At 36.5% G+C, this 18,722-nt stretch overlaps 1 protein-coding gene across 1 annotated transcript; it reads left to right on the forward strand.

Annotated features, from left to right (window-relative positions):
• The first annotated feature begins 308 nt into the window (after nucleotides 1-308).
• LOC127860154 (IQ calmodulin-binding motif-containing protein 1-like) lies at nucleotides 309-18,435 on the forward strand. The gene is made up of 12 exons (XM_052398036.1): nucleotides 309-496; nucleotides 3,825-3,987; nucleotides 7,331-7,469; nucleotides 7,855-7,954; nucleotides 8,769-8,868; nucleotides 9,787-9,882; nucleotides 10,237-10,420; nucleotides 11,209-11,318; nucleotides 12,105-12,247; nucleotides 14,542-14,822; nucleotides 15,381-15,537; nucleotides 17,330-18,435. Exons 1-12 carry the CDS (start codon nucleotides 388-390, stop codon nucleotides 17,518-17,520), a joined length of 1,773 nt encoding a protein of 590 aa, XP_052253996.1. The 5' UTR covers nucleotides 309-387; the 3' UTR covers nucleotides 17,521-18,435.
• Nucleotides 18,436-18,722: the final 287 nt, after the last annotated feature.

Here is an 18,722-nt window from a genome sequence, read left to right on the forward strand (position 1 = left end):
TAATTATTCGGGCTAAAGACCGCATTTAAGGCACGTGCGTTGACCGCGTTACCGCATCAGTTTTGACATGCCCATTCAACTCGATTATTTCCCACACTTCATCTATGTTCTCGACAATGTTTACTGGAAATAACATTAAAATAAAGATACTGTTGTGAATATTCGAAATAGCTTAATGGATATGTGTTTGGCAAAAATATGCCCCGATTAGTGTGTGTTATTGTCGTTAATTCGGTATTATTAAGTGTTTTGTAACCCGACATAAAATGTGTACAATGCAACCATTAACTATTCGATTATATTTGTAATTCAGATTAACAATCAGTCTCGCCAAGTTATCAACATCCGGTATTTCACTTGCAAACAAATTGTGTTATTTTTTCCGAAATGTCGCGTGGAACCAGCCCAGCACGAGACAAGAGAATTATAACGTTAGCAGCTGAAGTCGCAGAAACAAAAGATCGACGCGTGCCTTCAGTATTGCTTCGTTTGAAGCGTGTGTACATTCTAACTTCTTGCTAACTTGTCTGTTCTTGTTTCACTTGAACTTACACTTGACATTTTAATTTCAATGTAGTTATATTGCGCAACATTCAAAAGACGCCATCATTTACGTGTGTTTCACCTATTTCTTTTATCATTAATCAGACATTTCCAGACTGCTAAATAAAAGTGAAAAATCTTAAGCTCCAACGTAGGATGAGCAACAAAAAAAAATTCTGGTAAAAATCACAGGCAGCAGTGCAGTATCATAAATTTGCCCCCCCCCCCCCCCCCTGAGCTTACCCCAGGGGCTCCAGATTGTTAAATGAACACCTATTGTGTATGGTTTGACTTTTCAAAAACGAATATTGACAAAAATACATAGTTTGAAAAAATAACCCTCATATAGGAAATATATATATACGCAAGGTATAAAACGCACTTTATGCTTATTGCTGAAAGATTGTGGAACACTGGAATGACCTTTTTCATCGAAAACACATGTTCCCATGCAGTTGCCTACAAAATGCAACTGGATTCATTAAAAGACAGTAAAAGCAATGTGATTACACAACTAACCGATCTTCTGCTCGGCTTATAACTTTAATATTCAATTAAATTTTACTTTCTCACTATATGTCACTCGGTGTTTCATCTACACATGTACACCATTTTAATTTTATAACGCGTCATCTGGTTGGTTGTTCTCATTGTGTTGGCCAATGATATGGCATTTTAGAACCAAGCATTCGATCGACAAAATATGACAGCAAAACACAGACATGTAGCGAGAAAGTCGAATTTAATTGAATATTAAAGTTATAAGCCGAGCAGGAGATCGGTTAGTAGCGTTATCTCGCTGCTTTTACTTTCTTTATATATCCCTTATGCGCAACAACTTTCTTGATATGGTGTGCTCGCAGAATAATGATCGTAATCCAAATTTCAAACACTACAACCGTTATGAAAATGTGTTTAGGTTTTGCAATGAAAAACAAAGGTATTCCGAATTTGAAAATATGCTAATTCATACATCAACTAACTCCAAAATCCTCCACAAGATAGATCTTGTGTCTAATAAACCAATTGTGCTACACCGACTATATCCAGAACCTCTCTCAGATAAATTGAATCATCAATTCAAACTTTCGGCTTTTGGTTATGTTAAGTTTTTTTTTTTATCAACTTCTTGTTTTGAGCATTTATCCACAAATAACATGCATATAAATCAGGGTTTACTCTGCCATTTGCCAAATTAGTCAATGGCTACAAAATGACCTATTTGTCTAAAGAAAATTATGTTTGGCTACAACTTTTTCATCATTAAAACTTATAAAATAGCCCAAAATCGAAGAATTTTGCCATAGCAAGGCGAATTTGGCTAAATAAATTTTTTGAGCCAGGTGAAGCCTTGATTTAATTGATGTTGATGTGTTTGTTGCAATGTTTTAGGTTGATTAAATACCATTCTATAGAAAACTCAAGCCTTACTTTTTTGACAAGGAAGTTTGTTTTATTATTAGAAGAACTGTGAGCTGTACCTGTGTACTCATAAAAGCTTAGAGCATTAAAGAAGAACAAGTTTAAGAGCTAGCCCAACAGTTTGGCTTTTGGAAGAAATTTTAATAATAATGTTCAATTACCAATAAGTGTTTATTTTTTTGTCAGTTGTAAGAGCTTTGTCACCCCCTTATGCCATCTGATTGTCTCCTCATTCCTTAACGTGATCACACCCCTGTAACTGGGTGATTTTTTTTTTCATTAAAGCAATTTCAACATGGTCTGAACTTTGCCTTCAGCGATTTTTTTGCCCAATTAGGAAAAGTACCGGTTCCAGCCCAATTGGGAAAAATGTGCGCAAAAAACCCTAAAATTGGGAAAATTCGTGTTGTGAAGTCTTCATATTGGGAAATTGGAGTATTTGATTGTTTGCTCCAAAATACTTTAACATTGATAATTAGGTGTTGTCAAGTTGTCATTTTTATATTTACTTGGGTTCAAGTCATAGAGCTGCATAGGGAAAACTAAATATTATTTATATAAAAAAATAATGATTTGTTTTAAACCCTCTATTGGATTTTTTTACAGCAATTGGAAAATTTGTAGTTTTTTCCTAATTGGGAAAGTGCCATTTTCCGGTACTTTTTAAAGAAGGAAGAAAATCGCTGGCCTTAACCACTTAGATACGTATTTTGATGCATATGTATTCCCTTAGAAAGTTAAATTTAAATAAAGAACTTTCTGGCTAGATTCAAGTTTTAAAGGCTTCATTTCCAGCCCTTAGATACTGATGAGCAGCAAACAGCATAAAACCTGAACAGACTGCGAGTTACTCACAAGACATTTTCATTTTGCTTCTGAGTGGGAAAGATATAAACACCTTAAATGGTGCAAACCTGAAAGTTTTATATTAAATACATTGCAATTATGTATCTTGTTCAGGACATATATGCTGTATTCCTCTTGAGTCGTGGGTAATTGTCATAAAGATACATCACAAATATTTTATAAATATATGACTTTAAATCATTATAAACATGATTATTAATCTTTGGTCTTTATATTTGTTGCTTTCTTTCAAATGTTTATCGTCTGTAAATATCAAAATAATGTAATGTATTGATAGTGTCAAACCACCATCTTTAAAAAAAGTAAAACTGACACTGCAGGGGAGGTTCATATCTTATGATGAAAAATTATCAACAAAAGATGTAGCATGGAAAATACTCATACATAAATGATTTTGTGTTACACTATTTTATGAACAAAACATATATGTAAAGGAGGAAATATTGTATATATTTTATTAGTTTTATTGAGTATTGTGAATTACAATATTTACCTGTTTTTGTTGCATTCTTGATCAGCAAAACTTTGATGACTGTGTCAAAACTTTTTCCCGTAACAAACTGCATAATGTACAATCATCAATCAAAGGATTTCTTGCAATCTTTAATGCCAAGACTCAACAAAAACATACCAGGCATGTTTCTTCTAAAAAAAACTAAGCTGCATAAAATGTGCTTTTATTTACCCAGGATATGTGTACAATTCCAAAAAAAGTAATGGATATTGTAATATATTTATCTGTCAGTGTCAAAAATAAATGTATTTATGCTACAGCAAATACTGCCAATAAAAAATCAGCAGAATTTGACAAATTTGTTTTGTTTTCACTTGTATAAATCTTGCCAATAAAAGAGTAGCGGAATTCAACAAATTTTGTGTTTTTCATCTTGTAAAAACTTATAAATCTCTTAATTATAATCAGAATCATGCATAAAATTCTCAAGCAATCTTTCCAGTATTTAATAGATACATGTACATTAAATTATTTCCAGCTATTCTTGACACCTGCCCATCCGGTACTACAGATGGAGGGAGGGTTCGGCGTGAGATTGTGGAGTTTGAGCTTCTGGAGGTGCTGATCCTGATCCTCAAGCAGGACTACAGCATCATAGAGGGCCAATGGCATACTGCCGCAAGGCTCTGTACCATTCTTGGGTATGTGTGTGTATTGTAGAGGGCCAATGGCACACTGCTGCAAGGCTCTGTACCATCCTTGGGTATGTGTGTGTATTGTAGAGGGCCAATGGCACACTGCTGCAAGGCTCTGTACCATCCTTGGGTATGTGTGAGTATTGTAGAGGGCCAATGGCACACTGCAGCAAGGCTCTGTACCATCCTTGGGTATGTGTATTGTAGAGGGTCAATGGCACACTGCGGCAAGGATCTGTACCATCTTTGGGTATGTGTGTGTATTGTAGAGGGCCAATGGCACACTGCGGCAACGCTCTGTACCATCCTTGGGTATGTGTGTGTATTGTAGAGGGCCTATGGCACACTGCTGCAAGGCTCTGTACCATCCTTGGGTATGTGTGTGTATTGTAGAGGGCCAATGGCACACTGCGGCAAGGCTCTGTACCATCCTTGGGTATGTGTGTATTGTAAGGACTGGAGGGAAATAATCAGGGCTCACTAGCCAGTGAACCCTTCAATTAGTGGATGATTTTCTCTGTACCATCCTTAAATATGTGTGTATTGTAATGACTGGAGAAAAATAAGCAGGACACCCTTAGCCAATGAACAGTTATATTAATGGATGATTTTCTCTGTACCATCCTTTAATATGTGTGTATTGTAATGACTGGAGAAAAATAAGCAGGACACCCTTACTTAGCCAATGAACCCTTAAATTAGTGGATGATTTTCTCTGTACCATCCTTGGGTATGTGTGTGTGTTGTCAGGACAGGAGGGACATTAGCAGGGCACTACTGGAAAATGGACCCTTTTATTTGTGGATGGCCCTTGATATTCTCAGAAGACTTAAATGTCCTTCATACAAGAATTGGTATTGAATAATGTAAAATCATAATTATTCGTGGTACATTTATTTCTTTATTTTTTTTTGTTGGTTGGCAGATCCGGAAGTTTAACACAAACACATCCCAAAATAACTGACGCAAATTACTTGTTTTGTTTTAAAATCAGAAATCTACAAATGTTCATGTCCACAAAAAAAGTGTTTGGTTTATTAAAGACCACACAATTCCATGGAGACAATTATAAATTATTTTACAGTAAATGAAGGTGGGCAGCAATAGTCAAAAAGAGGTTGTTGTTATATCAGTAAAAGGGAAATCCTACATAAAAAGACATAGTTGACCTTATTCCAGCTTTGAATAAATAGAGGATATTTGTTGGATTCGATAGAATATCAAATTTATTTCACGAGTGATCATATAAAATAATATTTTCACGAGTGGCTCAGCCACTAGTGAAAATATGCATTTTTTTATGATCACGGGTGAATTAAGACCGATATTCCATCGAATCCAACACATTTTTAACCAGGTTTTCCGAAGGAATTAACCAGGTTTACCGAAGGAAAAAACTGGTTATTAGATTGGCGAATGCAGGCTGGCTGGCGGGCGGGCGGAGCAAGCTTGTCCGGGCCATAACTATGTCGTTCATTGTCAGATTTTAAAATCATTTGGCACATTTGTTCACCATCATTGGACGGTGTGTCGCGCGAAATAATTACGTCGATATCTCCAAGGTCAAGGTCACACTTTGAGTTCAAAGGTCAAAAATGGCCATAAATGAGCTTGTCCTGGCCATAACTATGTCATTCATTGTGAGATTTTAAAATCATTTGGCACGTTTGTTCACCATCATGGGACGGTGTGTCGCACGAAAGAATCACGTCAATATCTCCAATGTCAAGGTCGCCACGACTAAAAATTGATTTTTTTTTAAAAACAAACTTACAAACTTGTTCATTTCAAAAGTTCAGTTTGAGTTGTCTCCCTTTATCAGATTTTTTTTTCACAATGAAAACCTGGTTTTGTGACAATTTTGTCCCTTGTCTTTTTTTTAATTTATGCTCTTTTCCCCGTTTATTTACATTGTAAAATAGTTTAACTGGATAATTTCGCTTGATTTATAACGTCATTTCGTCGAAAAATGACATCATTTCACAGTAAAACAGTGACAAATATCGTTATTTTCACTGTTATTTTTCACTGTTTACACCAGTGAAATACCAATTTTATTTCACTGATATTTCTCTATTAACAACCCGAAAGCATAAAATTAAATTGATAATTTATGAAGCATCTTATTTGTAAACAGTTTGGAGTCTGCATGTGCCTTAAAAAGGAATCACTCCTATCATTTCTATCTGGCTACCATAAAAAAAAAAACTAGAATTGATGTGGTATTCCAACTAATTAAAAATACTTTTTTTCAAGACACTTTTTTTATGAAATATCACCAAAGCATATACACAACTTTTTATGCTCCCCGAAATAAAATTTCAGCGGAGCATATAGTTGCCAGTTTGTCCTTCCTTCCTTAGTTCCTTCTGTCACACTTTTGTTACCGTTTCTCATAGCGCCTTCAATACTTTACCAATCTCTTTCATATTTGGCACGTAGGTACCTTGCATGAACCTCTACTTTTTGATGAGGTTTGAGATCACTTGGGTCAAGGTCAAGGTCACCAAGGCTAATAATAGATTTTTCCGTCACACTTTTTTTACAGTTTCTCATAGCACCTTCAACTCTTTACCGATCTATTTCATATTTGCCATGTAGGTACCTTGCATGGACCTCTACCTTTTGATGAGGTTTGAGGTCACTGGGGTCAAGGTCAAGGTCACCGAGGCTAATAATAGATTTTTCCGTCACACTTTTGTTACAGTTTCTCATAGCATCTTCAATACTTGACTGTTCTCTTTCATATTTGGCATGTACGTACCGTGTATGGACCTCTACCGTTTGATGAGGTTTGAGGTCCCTGGGTTTAAGGTCACTGAGGCTAATAATATATTTTTTCGGTGGTTATTAACACATAGATTGACAAAGCATCATCGGGGAGCATCCATCAGTTTCACTGAAATTCTTGTAAACTAGTATTTTAGCATGTTTATTCAATATAAAATTAAAAAAAATGTAAAATGTTGATATTTTTTTTTTAACAAAAAATGGGGTTTGGGGTTGCTTTGTTTCGTCCAAATCCAAAAACACTGATTTCCAGCATGTGACAACACTAAACGCATATACATTAACCTTTTGCCACTCAGAAGCAAAATAAAGATGGCTATGTGCAAACAACATAAAACCAGAACAGCCTGTGAGTAACTTGCAGTCTGTTCAGATTTCATGCTGTTTGCTGTTCATCAGTAGCCAAGGGTTTGAAATGAAACTTTTAAAACTTAAATTTAGTAACAAAGGTCTTTAATAAAATTTAACTTTCTAAGGAACAACAAATGCGTCAAAATACATATCTCAGTGATGAAGGGTTAAGCCCTGTTTTCCCAGAGATAGGCTCATTCTATTCTAGCCAAGCTGTTTCCGGACTTGATCTGCCTAAGGACCAGCTTCGAGACATTGAGAAGAAAAAGCTGCCCGACGCCATTGACAACATGTTCCTTGTTGCAAGAAGAATTCAAGCCAGATATCTTGTCATTCCAAAAGTGCCTGTAGGTTTTAATCTTTCTGCTTTTTTAGAATTCTAAACACAAATCCAGTCCAGACAGAAAGTGTTGTCCCTGATTAGCCTGTGCAGGCTGCACAGGCTAATATGAGATGAAACTTTACGCACATGCATTAGGCATAAGTTGTACTGCCATGTAGTATTTTGGATTGTCTATAATAGAAAACGTATTCCATCTGAAACATATATCATACTTGTCATACTTGTTTTTACACATGTACTTATAAATGATCCTTATAATTATATTCAATAGTTTTTTTCTAAACTGTTAATTATTCTTTGCCCTAGTTTAAGTTGAAATCAATGCAACAAAATTATTAGTGTTAAATGATGAAAAAAAGCTGTTTGTTATTTGCTTGTTTTTGTTTTAGAGCAAAGAGAAAGAGCGTTCATTCCTGCTCGGATGTTTCAAATCTGTCATAGAAGCTCTTGTGCTGATTTCTGCTGGATATGTTTTAATCACATCAAAAGGTACAATTAAATCATGCTAACTAGTTTACAATGTACATGTTACAAAGTAGCTTAAACTATATGTTACAGGGCTTTTCACCCTTATATAACAGGGGCCAAAATTCGGCCCCTTTCCAATCGAAAATATGGTCATTTTTTCCCAAAATTGACAATTTATCTTTTAAAACTTCTGCACAATGCAAAAGACCCTGTTTCAAAAACTTTAAAAAAAACACGTTTTTTTCCCAAAATGAGCAGTTATTGCGCATAAAATTCCAAATTTGAAAGGCTAGGGCCTCTTCCCAATTTCCTGATGAAAAGCCCTGTGTTTATAAATCTTGCTGGTTATTTGAGTCTAAGTACATACTAACAAAATTAATTTCTTTTCAAAACATATGATTTATTCAGTTTTAATATAAACTGCATACATTTTAATTGTTAATGGTCTAAAATAAAAATTCATTATTACTGAAGAACACTGGCAATAGCCAGATGCTAAATAACCCTTTCCCACTCAGAGGCAAAGTGACAATGGCTATGTGCAAACAGCATAAAACCAGAACAGCCTTCGAGTAACTTTGCTCTGCGAGTTTGCTGCTCATCAATATGTTGTGGTTGGAAATGAAGCCTTTAAAATTTGAATCTAGTAAGAAATGTCTTCAATTGAATATAACTTTCTAAGAGACTACAAACACGTCAAAATAAGCATCTAAGTGGAAAAGGAAAAATGGATCCATCCGCCCAATTTGTTATCACACATATAACACTCATTTCTTTACTACCCGGTACGCCTTACAATAAAGTTGTGGGTAAAGATGTGTTTTCTGTATTTCAGTGTTGTCCTCCCCCTGGTTGTTACAGCTGATGATCATGGACAATGGTGACTCTGTTACCATGGTAATGGACATGGTAGTCAAGGTGATAAGGGCAAACTGGTAAGAATGAGTATAATTGCATCTTTTTACAGTAAAATCAAGAAGGAAAGATTTATGGTACTGCTGGGCTTGTTATCACCGCCGAAAAAAAATTCGGAGGGGATAGAGTAATTGGTCCTGTCTGTCTGTCCGTCCGGCTGAAACTTTGTCCGGAGCATAACTCCAAATCTATTCAATGGATTTACTTTAAACTTAGAATATAAACAGATGGCAACTAGGAGAAGTGCAGTGGCCAAGAACCATAACTCTATCTACCTTAGTTTTGGAATTATCTCCCCTTTTATATAACTTTAAAGTTAATTTTTGTCCAGAGCATAACTCTAAATATACCAAAGGGATTTTCTTGAAACTTAAAATATAAACAGATGGCAACTAGGAGAAGTGCAGTGACCAAGAATCACAACTCTATCTATCTTAGTGTTTGAATTATCTCTCTTTATGTAATTTCAAAGTAAATTTTTGTCCAGAGCATAATGAATTATCTCCCTTTATTTGATTTTGCAAATATTATTCTACTCTCTAAAACAAATGTTGTCATACAAGCAAACACATTTCGGAGGGGATTTGGCACTACTGTGACAAGCTCTTGTTCAAAATTTGTAATTAGTAATCATGATTCCATAGGGCTTATTTCAAGTTAATAAATCATTGCAAAGCATATTTCTTTTGAAAAACCTAGTAACAGTAATTTAACTCAGATAATGGCATATACGGAACATCATTCGAGCCTTGTTCTGGTAAAATGGGTCTTAAAGCATATGCGTGTCTTCACAGATTAGCCTGTGCAGTCTGCTTTCTGTGTTTATGAAATCCTGTTAAGATGGAAATCATTATCCCGGTCTGCACAGGCTAATCTTGGAAGACACTGTACGCACATGCATTGAGCCCAGTTTTTCAAAAACACCGCTTATGCTGCAGGTTGGCAGTGAAGGAAGTGGGCCACAAGACCCTGTACAGCATTATGGATGAGCTCGTCTACAAACTGTCGGTGGAGCAGGCTGCATCCCTTGGGGCGTAAGAATTTTAGTTAAATATACAGTTGCCAGCAAATTCTAATAATTATAAGGGACAACACAAGCTAAGATCGGAAATACTTATCACCTCTGCTCGATTTTAGCTAAGAAGAGACTTTCTAAATACGAAAAAAAGTGGAAAGTGTCGTCCCTGCTTAGCCTTGCAGACAACACAGGCTTAGGCTTTGCGGACTTTACAGGCTTAGCCTATGCTGTTCGCATTGGCTAATCAGGGACAACACTTTCCCCTAACTGTGCAAACTTTACAGGCTAACCTGGGAAGACACTTTATACACATGCATTAAACCTCACTTTCTAAGAGCGCCACTCAATTGTATACATTGCTTGCATTCAGTGGAGCCACCAAGTGTGTGCTGTGTATCTGTGAATATCACAAGCCTATGGTTACCTCCCTTTCCACTCGGTATCGAGGATTGCGACCCCTGCTTTCACGCTGGGATGGAAAAGGTTTTAGCCGAGATCTTAAAGAGCTGTATAGACTTTTGGAGGCAGGAAATGCTCAGCGAGCAGAAATGGAGGTGAGACTCTTACTACAATTGTTGCCAATGTTCGATGCTTTAGTTGATGATGTAAGTATGCTATGTTTGAGTACTTTACTGATACATTGTCATGAACAATAATACCAAATTAACCATATTTACCAGTACTTTATGCTCCAAATGTATTACTGTATATCCTTTAGTCTTATTTCTGAATATACATGGGCCATGCTCTGTAAAAAAAAAAGGTTGAATACATGCGGGAAAAGTGTCATCCAAGATTAGCCTGTGCAGTCCACACAGGCTAATCTGGGTCGACACTTTCCTCATAATCTGGATTTTTGCTAAGCTGTTTGAAAGTCTCTTACTTTCGTTAGACTAAAATATCATAAAAGCGGAAAGTTTAGTCCCTGATAAGCCTTTTTAGACTGCACTGGCTAATCTGGGATGACACTTTAAATACACTGCATTACATGTAAATAAACCCCCTTTTCAGAAACCACTGTCCACATTTATTTTCCTGGTATTTTAATATTTGGATAGAGGATGTTCATGACAAGTTGCCTTCTCTGACAAGGATGATTCCTAAACCTAATCATTACAGAGGCTTCAATAACGTAGTTAATTGCTAGGCTTCATAATGTATTTAAAAGTTTGTCTGAGAAAATGGGGCGTAATGCAAGTGCATACATTTTCTCCTAGATTTTCCTATACGTTCCACACAGGCTTATCAGGTTTTGTTACCTTGAAAAAAATTCAGCTCATTTGAAACACAAATTTCCCCAGAATGATGCTCATATATTTGGTATTCAATTTTGTATTTCCAGAAAAACTATGACTCAGCCCTGATAATACAGGCCAACTGGAGAGGTTTTATCACCAGAAAGAAACTATCCAAGGCAAACCAAGCATTTGCTAAGTTCCAGAAGGCTTTCAGGTAAGAACTCTTTGTTACAGAGCTATTTTAGATCTTAATTAAGAGCTTGCGTTAATCTCATGACCATAATTAAAATTAGTTCCATATTTAAATGGTGAGACATTACCTGCATATCATTCATTTTTTTCAGGTACAATAGTTTCATAGTTTACCACAAGTAAAAATCTTTTGTAATATAAGTCTCGACATTTCTGTCAGAAAAAGCAAGCACAAAAACATTGAACATAAATTCATTTGATTTACTGAATGAGCACCATGATTGTACCTTGCTATGTTTCATTTATCCCTCCTTAAGGTTTTCTGGTCTTATTTTGGACAAATTAAGGGTTGACTAGATTTGGACAAGCCATGATTGATTGGTGCATGTTGAGATCATGTGTGTGACTTACAGACTCAATGCAGTTTACCTTGCCATAGGTAACGGGATATTGTTTTGGTATTTCTGTCCCCCCATCCGGAACACTTTTGAGTAATATGCATGGACAAAATGTATTAAGCAGGAGATATCAATTTAATGAATTTGAGTGGCACTTTAAGAAAAGGGGGTTTAATGCATGTATGTCAAGTGTCAACCCAGATCAGCCTGTGCAAAGGCCAATCAGGGACGACTTTCCATTTGTAAGGTATTTTTTGTTTAAAAAAAGTATCTTCTAAAATCCAGTATAGGCAGAAAGTGTTGTCCCTGATTAGCCTGTATAGACTGAACAGGCTGATCTGGGATGACACTTGACGCATATTCATTAAACCCCTTTTCACAGGGCGAGGCTCATTTGTTTTTTTATGTAGAAATCGTCAGCGATTGCGAGAGGAGACCCTGGTGAGAGAGAAACACCAGACCGAGATGGAGTACAAGGGGCTGCTGAACAGGCAGAGGATCATGAGAGAGTTCAGAGAGAGGCAACTACACTGCCTGGAGATACTGCCAGCAGGTCAATATTTGAGCCATGCTCGATGAAAAGGGGGTTGAATGCATGTGCGTAAAGTGTTGTCTCAGATTAGCCTGCGCAGTCTGCACAGGCTAATCAGGGACAACACTTTTCATCTAAACAGAATTTTTTGCTAGGAGGAGACCTCCTTTAATTTTTAAATTTCATAAAAGCAGAAAGTGCCATCCCTAATTAGCCTGTGCAGACTCCAAAGTCTCTTCTTAGCAAAAATCAAGTTTTTGCGGAAAGTGTTGCCTGATTAGCATGTGTGGACTGCGCAGGCTAATCTGGAACGACACTTTATGCACATGCATTTAACCCCTTTTTCACAGAGCATGGCTCATTTCAATATTTAGTTCATTTCCCATCCAGCTCTGTATGTTTATTGTATGAAAGGTAACACTTAAAACCCTCTATTCTCAATTTGAAAGTATTTGTTTGCAAAAGAACATCACCCCCAATTTTCCAATTTTAGTCAAAACAACACGATTTTCCCAATCCAAAAGGCCCAGGCCCAATTCCCTTCACGGTGAAAAAAACACTGGTAGAGGTACAATCGACATTTCCTCAAATGTCTAGTATCTAAAAAAATCAGTTTTGTTCAAAGTAAGTTTTTTTGGGAGTTAGATATTTGGCAGTTGGAGAATCACATGAAGAGTTAATTATACCCCCACAAAAGAAGTTTAGGGGGGTATATAGGAGTGAACTTGTCTGTCGGTCTGTCTGTCGGTTCGTATTAAGTGTGCGCTCTCTAATTCAAGTTGTTTTTATCCAATCTTCACCAAACTTGGTCAGATGTTGTATCAAGATGATGTCTAGGTTAGGTTTGAATATGGGTCATGCGGGGCTAAAAACTAGGTCGCGGACTCGCTTAGTGCGTTTTAAACATTGAGCATGGTGTCCGCTCTCTAATTCAAGTAGTTTTCACCCGAGCTTCACCAAACTTGGTCAGAAGTTGTATCTAGATGATGTCTAGGCCAAGTTTTAACATGGGTCATAGCAGGTCAAAAACTAGGTCACCGGGTAACTTAGTGCTTTTTAAACATTGAGCATGGTGTCCGCTCTCTAATTCAAGTACTTTTCATCGGATCTTTACCAAACTTGGTCAGAAGTTGTATCTAGATGATAGGTAGGTCAAGTTTGAATATGGGTCATGCTGGGTCAAAAAATAGGTCACGTGGTTACTTAGTGCGTTTTAAACATTGAGCATTTTGTCCGCTCTTTAATTCAAGGAGTTTTCATCCAATATCTTCACCAAACTTGGTCAGAAGTTTTATGTAGATGATCTCAATGCCAAGTTTGATTATGGGCCATGCCGGGCCAAAAACTAGGTCACGGGATCACTTAGTGTGTTTTTTAACATTCAGCATGATGTCCACTCTTTAAATCAAGTAGTTTTTATCTGATCTTCACCAAACTTGGTCAGAAGTTGTATCTATATAAGGCCAAGTTTGAACATGGGCCATGCCAGATCAGAAACTAGGTTACGGGGTCACTTAGTACGTTTTACACATCGAGCATGTAGTCCGCTCTCTAATTCAAGTAGTTTTCATTCGATCTTGGTCAGAAATTGTATCTATATGATGTGTAGGTCAAATTCGAACATGGGCCATGCCGGGTCAAAAACTAGGGGTCACTTAGTGCGTTTTAAACATTGAGCATGGTGTCCGCTGTTTTTTGTGAAGACAACATGCAAATATTCTGTGTCAATGCAGCATGTGGGGGTATTCGTCACGTCTGTGACAGATCTCTAGTTAATATTTATAATTTAATATTAAGTAGGGAGAACTTTGATTAGGAATAGCAAAACATTAAAAGTCTAAGGTGTAACTGCGTATCTGTATGTTTTATATAAGGTAAAGTAAGCAAAAATTAATTCAGTAAAATTGTTTTTCAGTTGCTTTCTTGGATAAAGCTAGTTTTAGCGGTCAATAGAGAATGTTAATACACCTCATAAGTTGGGATCATACTAAAGCCTACGTTTATGAATTACTTTGACTAAATACAACAAAAACAGATTTTGTGGTTCAACTTTGGTCATATGAGTCATGTTGTGGGAAAACGGGGCTTAATATATGTGTGTTAAGTGTCATTCCAGATAAGTATGTGCATTCCGCGCTGGCTAGTCAAGGAAAACACATTCCACCTTAACTATATTTTTTGTTTTAGAAGAGATTCGCTTTAAATGAAAAGTTCCATAAAAGCTGATTACTCTGGGACAACACTTAATGCACTTGCGTTAAGCCAAGTTTTCCCAGTTTGAGGCTCATATTGTTAACCAAACGAACCATTTCCAGCCAAAGTGGATGCCTTCCTCCAGGCAGAAGAAACACAGGCGGCCACGAAGATTCAGAAAATGTGGCGTGGATATAACGAAAGGTCACAACTGACGGGTCGCAGAGACCATGTGCAGCGCACGAGAGCGGCAGTGAAGATTCAGCGATGCGTGCGCACGTGGCTGGAACGCCTGGAGCGTAGAAAGGGCGATGTTCCGATACATCTACGTCCCCCGGGATTGAATGATGACCGGCGAGTGGAGTTACAGAAAACCATTGCTAATTGGCGAGAGGAAAATCCAGTATGAGATAATGCATTTAAGTCCTCTTGTTGGAAAATAGTTTTATAACTGTAACATTTTGGTTTTTGTACATGTATTATTCTAGGTTTCTTGTTATTTTAAAATGCAAGTCTTCATTTTGATGTGAAGTTTACAGTTTTAGGTATGCATACAATTTCAGGTTAAATAATTTTTTTCAATTATTTTTATGTCCCCCACCACTATAGTGGGGGACATATTGTTTTTGCCCTGTCTGTTAGTTTGTGTGTTCGTGTGTTTGTTTGTTTGCGTCAAACTTTAACATTTGCCATTACTTTTGCAATATTGAAGATAGCAACTTGATATTTGGCATGCATGTGTATCTCATTGAGCGGCACATTTTGAGTGGTGAAAGGTCAAGGTCATCCTTCAAGGTCAAAGGTTAAATATAAAGCTTCAAAACGGCGCAGAAGGGGACATAGTTTTTCTGACAAACACATATCTTGTTTTTGTGTTATTTTTAAAGTCCACACTTTCTCATATTATTATTTAAACACATCTCTCTGTGAGTGATTTGCTATCATTATGTGATGGTTGTAGCCACGTGCAAACACTCGTGAAGAGCTGGAGAAGGTTCACAATCAGGCCATGTCCATGCTTGCTCAGTACTACAGCGGATTGCGCAAAAGCCGTAAAGACGAACACAAGCGTGACACCCTAATGGCAAGGCTTGATATCGACTCAGAGCTGTGCTCATGTATGTATAACGCCCAGGTTGAGTTGAGTCTTATACACGTGATCATCCTACCTAATTGTGGTCTTAACCCTGTACCACTTAGATACATATTTAACCCTTTACCACTTAGATACATATTTAACCCTTTACCACTTAGATACAAATTTAACCTTTTACCACTAAGATATGTATTTAACCATTTAGATACATTTTTAACCCTTTACCATTTAGATACATTTTTAACCCTTTACCACTTAGGTACATATTTAACCCTTTATCCAAAGCTCCAGATAAGGATTTGTGAAATTCTTAACGTTACTACATCTGTACCAGATTTTCAAAAAGAATTCTTAACTCTGAAATTGTATTCTTAACGTTACTACTAAGTTTTGGAAAATACTTCTTAACTTTCTAAATTACCTATAAAAAAAAAATATAATCGGTGTCTTTGTATAACATCTTTTCTATAATGTCTTTCTTAACATTCAGTTTCGGCTCACTTTGTGTACAATATGTTAAAAGCTTGTTTTTCTTTGCACGCTATATTTGCAGTTTTTTAAGACGTCCTCTCAGCGCAGCCAATTTTTTTGATAGATAGACTGTAAACGCCGCTTTTATTGGAAAAAATGTGCTTAGTTAAACAAACCCGATAACCATTCTATATAAGTTCCCAAAAGATCTTTAATACGCGAAAAGAAATCGATACGATCCGGTGTAAAAATAATATTCGTCACTTGATTCTGTAATTTTTAATGGTACGACCAGATTTTAAAATAAATACGTAACGGACTTGAAAATAATTCTTAATTACGAAAATACGACCCTAATCTTGAGCTCTGCTTTACCTCTTAGATACATATTTAACCCTTAACCACTTAGATACGTATTTTTACGCATTTGTAGTCTCTGTAAAAGTTAAATTTAAATAAAGACTTTCCTTACTATATTCAATTTTTAAAGGCTTCATTTCCAACCTTAAGATACTGATGAGCAGCAAACAGCATTAAACCTGAACAGACTGTGAGTTACTCACATGCTGTTCTGGTTTTATGCTGTTTGCACATAGCAATTTTTACTTTGCTTTTGAGTGAGATAGGGTTACCACTTCACCTAAATATTTAAGACTGTATTGTGTTACAAAAACAACAGTTGTTCATTCTATTTTTGGTTTAATGCCAAGAACTGGCCACAGGCATGCAAAATTTTAGGTTTGTTTTCACTTACAAGCTTTGTGAAAACAGGTCCATGTTTTCTTTTCAATCGTGCTCTCCCAGCACTCATTTGTTTGTTATTATACATCAAATGCATGTTTATATAAGCATAGCTCTGGAAAAAGGGGTATAACCCATTACCACTTAGATACATATTTTGACACATTTGTAGTCTCTTAGAAAGGTAAATTTAATTACAGACCTTTCTTACTAGATTCAAGTTTTAAAGGCTTCATTTCCAACCCTTAGATACTGATGAGCAGCAAACAGCATAAAACCTGAACAGGCTGCGAGTTACTCACAGGCTATTCAGGTGTTATGTTGTTTGCACACAGCCATTTTCACTTTGCTGCTGAGTGGGTAAGGGTTTAATGCATGTGCGCAAAGTGTTGTCCCAGATTAACAAGTGAAGTCCAATAGGCCAAACAAGGATGACACAGTTAAAATTGGAGTTTTTATATTAAGACACTTAAAAGAAAATATGGTAAATGTGGAAAGTGTCGTCTTTGATAGCCTGTGTGGACTGCACAGGCTAATCTGGGAAATTTTCCCTGAGCCAGGCTCATATATTAGGGTTAAATATCTTATCATTGTTTGTACAGTGGCGCCTCCCTTGGACAAGGTCACACAGAAGGACGTTGAAATGTACTCGACCCGCTCCGTTCCTGTGGCCACGAAGGCTCGAGTGAATCACATGGAGACACTGCGCAACCTGCAGCTGCCCTGGTGGAAAAAACTTGGAGATGAGTTCCAGGATTCAGAGGTCCAAGAAGAAGAAGTGCTGTTGTTTTGAGATTGGAATATTAAACTTTTGTCACATTTGAGCCACGCTAAGGGAAAATGAGGCCTAATGCATATCTGTAAAGTGTTATTTCCAGATTAGCCTGTGCACCTTGCACAGGCTAATTAGGGATGGACGACATTGTCTGCTTTTACGGAGTTTTGTGTTTGAAAGAAGTCTCTTCAAAACACAAATTCAGTCAAGGTGGAAAGCATCATCCCTGATTAACCTGTGCATATGCAATTTGCTTTGTTTGTCCAGAGCATGGCTCATATGGTAATCAATGAGCTGCCTAAAAGCTGTACTTGCTGCCTAAAAGCTGTACTTGCTGCCTAAAAGCTTTACTTGCTGCCTAAAAGCTGTACTTGCTGCCTAAAAGCTGTACTTGCTGCCTAAAAGCTGTACTTGCTGCCTAAAAGCTGTACTTGCCCGTTGGTCACACAATTTATCAACTGGTTAGTAAACATCAGCGTTATTTTTCTAATGCACAGAGATTTTATATTCTTCGTCCAGTATAAGCAAAAGGATAAGCCAGTTTTGCAGAGGTTAGCCTTCATAGCAAACTTGGTTTCCAATTATTTCCTGTATTTTGCCGACGGTCACAATTTTAGACTACTGAGTCATGATTGTTGATGCATGCTGTATAATAGGTTAGCAATCCGTCCAATAGTGTCTTAATATGAAGTTATTTAAGATTGTACTAAATAAAGGGACAAAGCTGTTTACATTAAAGAAGAAGTAGATAGAAAATCACATAAAATAGGTATACTCTTTGTATTGACATATTTTTCTGTGAATGCTTCTGTACAGAGCTGTCTATTTTATTGAGTCTGTGATAAAATTGTCAATAGTATTGTACATAGATTGCATATTTGTTATGTATTTAATAAAAGCTTCTTAAAATTTAATAAAATAGCCATATTCAAACATTGTTTGTTAATTGACTGAGTGTTTCAAATGACTTATCACTAATAATTATTCAAACATCATCAGTTCATTTCATTTAAATATATTGTGCAACGATGAAGTCACTGCAATATTTTATTATTAAAACTAAACAACAACTATATGACACTTTTGACATTACAAAACATACTGATAATTTTTATGTACAAGAAGTACAATCGCTCCACTGAACCAGGTCGTTCTGCTTCAATGATTTCCTGAGAATTGTGGCACACGAAAATAAGAATTCAGCAATAAGCACGAGTGAT

The sequence above is a fragment of the Dreissena polymorpha genome, chromosome 15 (assembly GCF_020536995.1).
Source record: "Dreissena polymorpha isolate Duluth1 chromosome 15, UMN_Dpol_1.0, whole genome shotgun sequence".
Classification (NCBI taxonomy): domain Eukaryota; kingdom Metazoa; phylum Mollusca; class Bivalvia; order Myida; family Dreissenidae; genus Dreissena; species Dreissena polymorpha.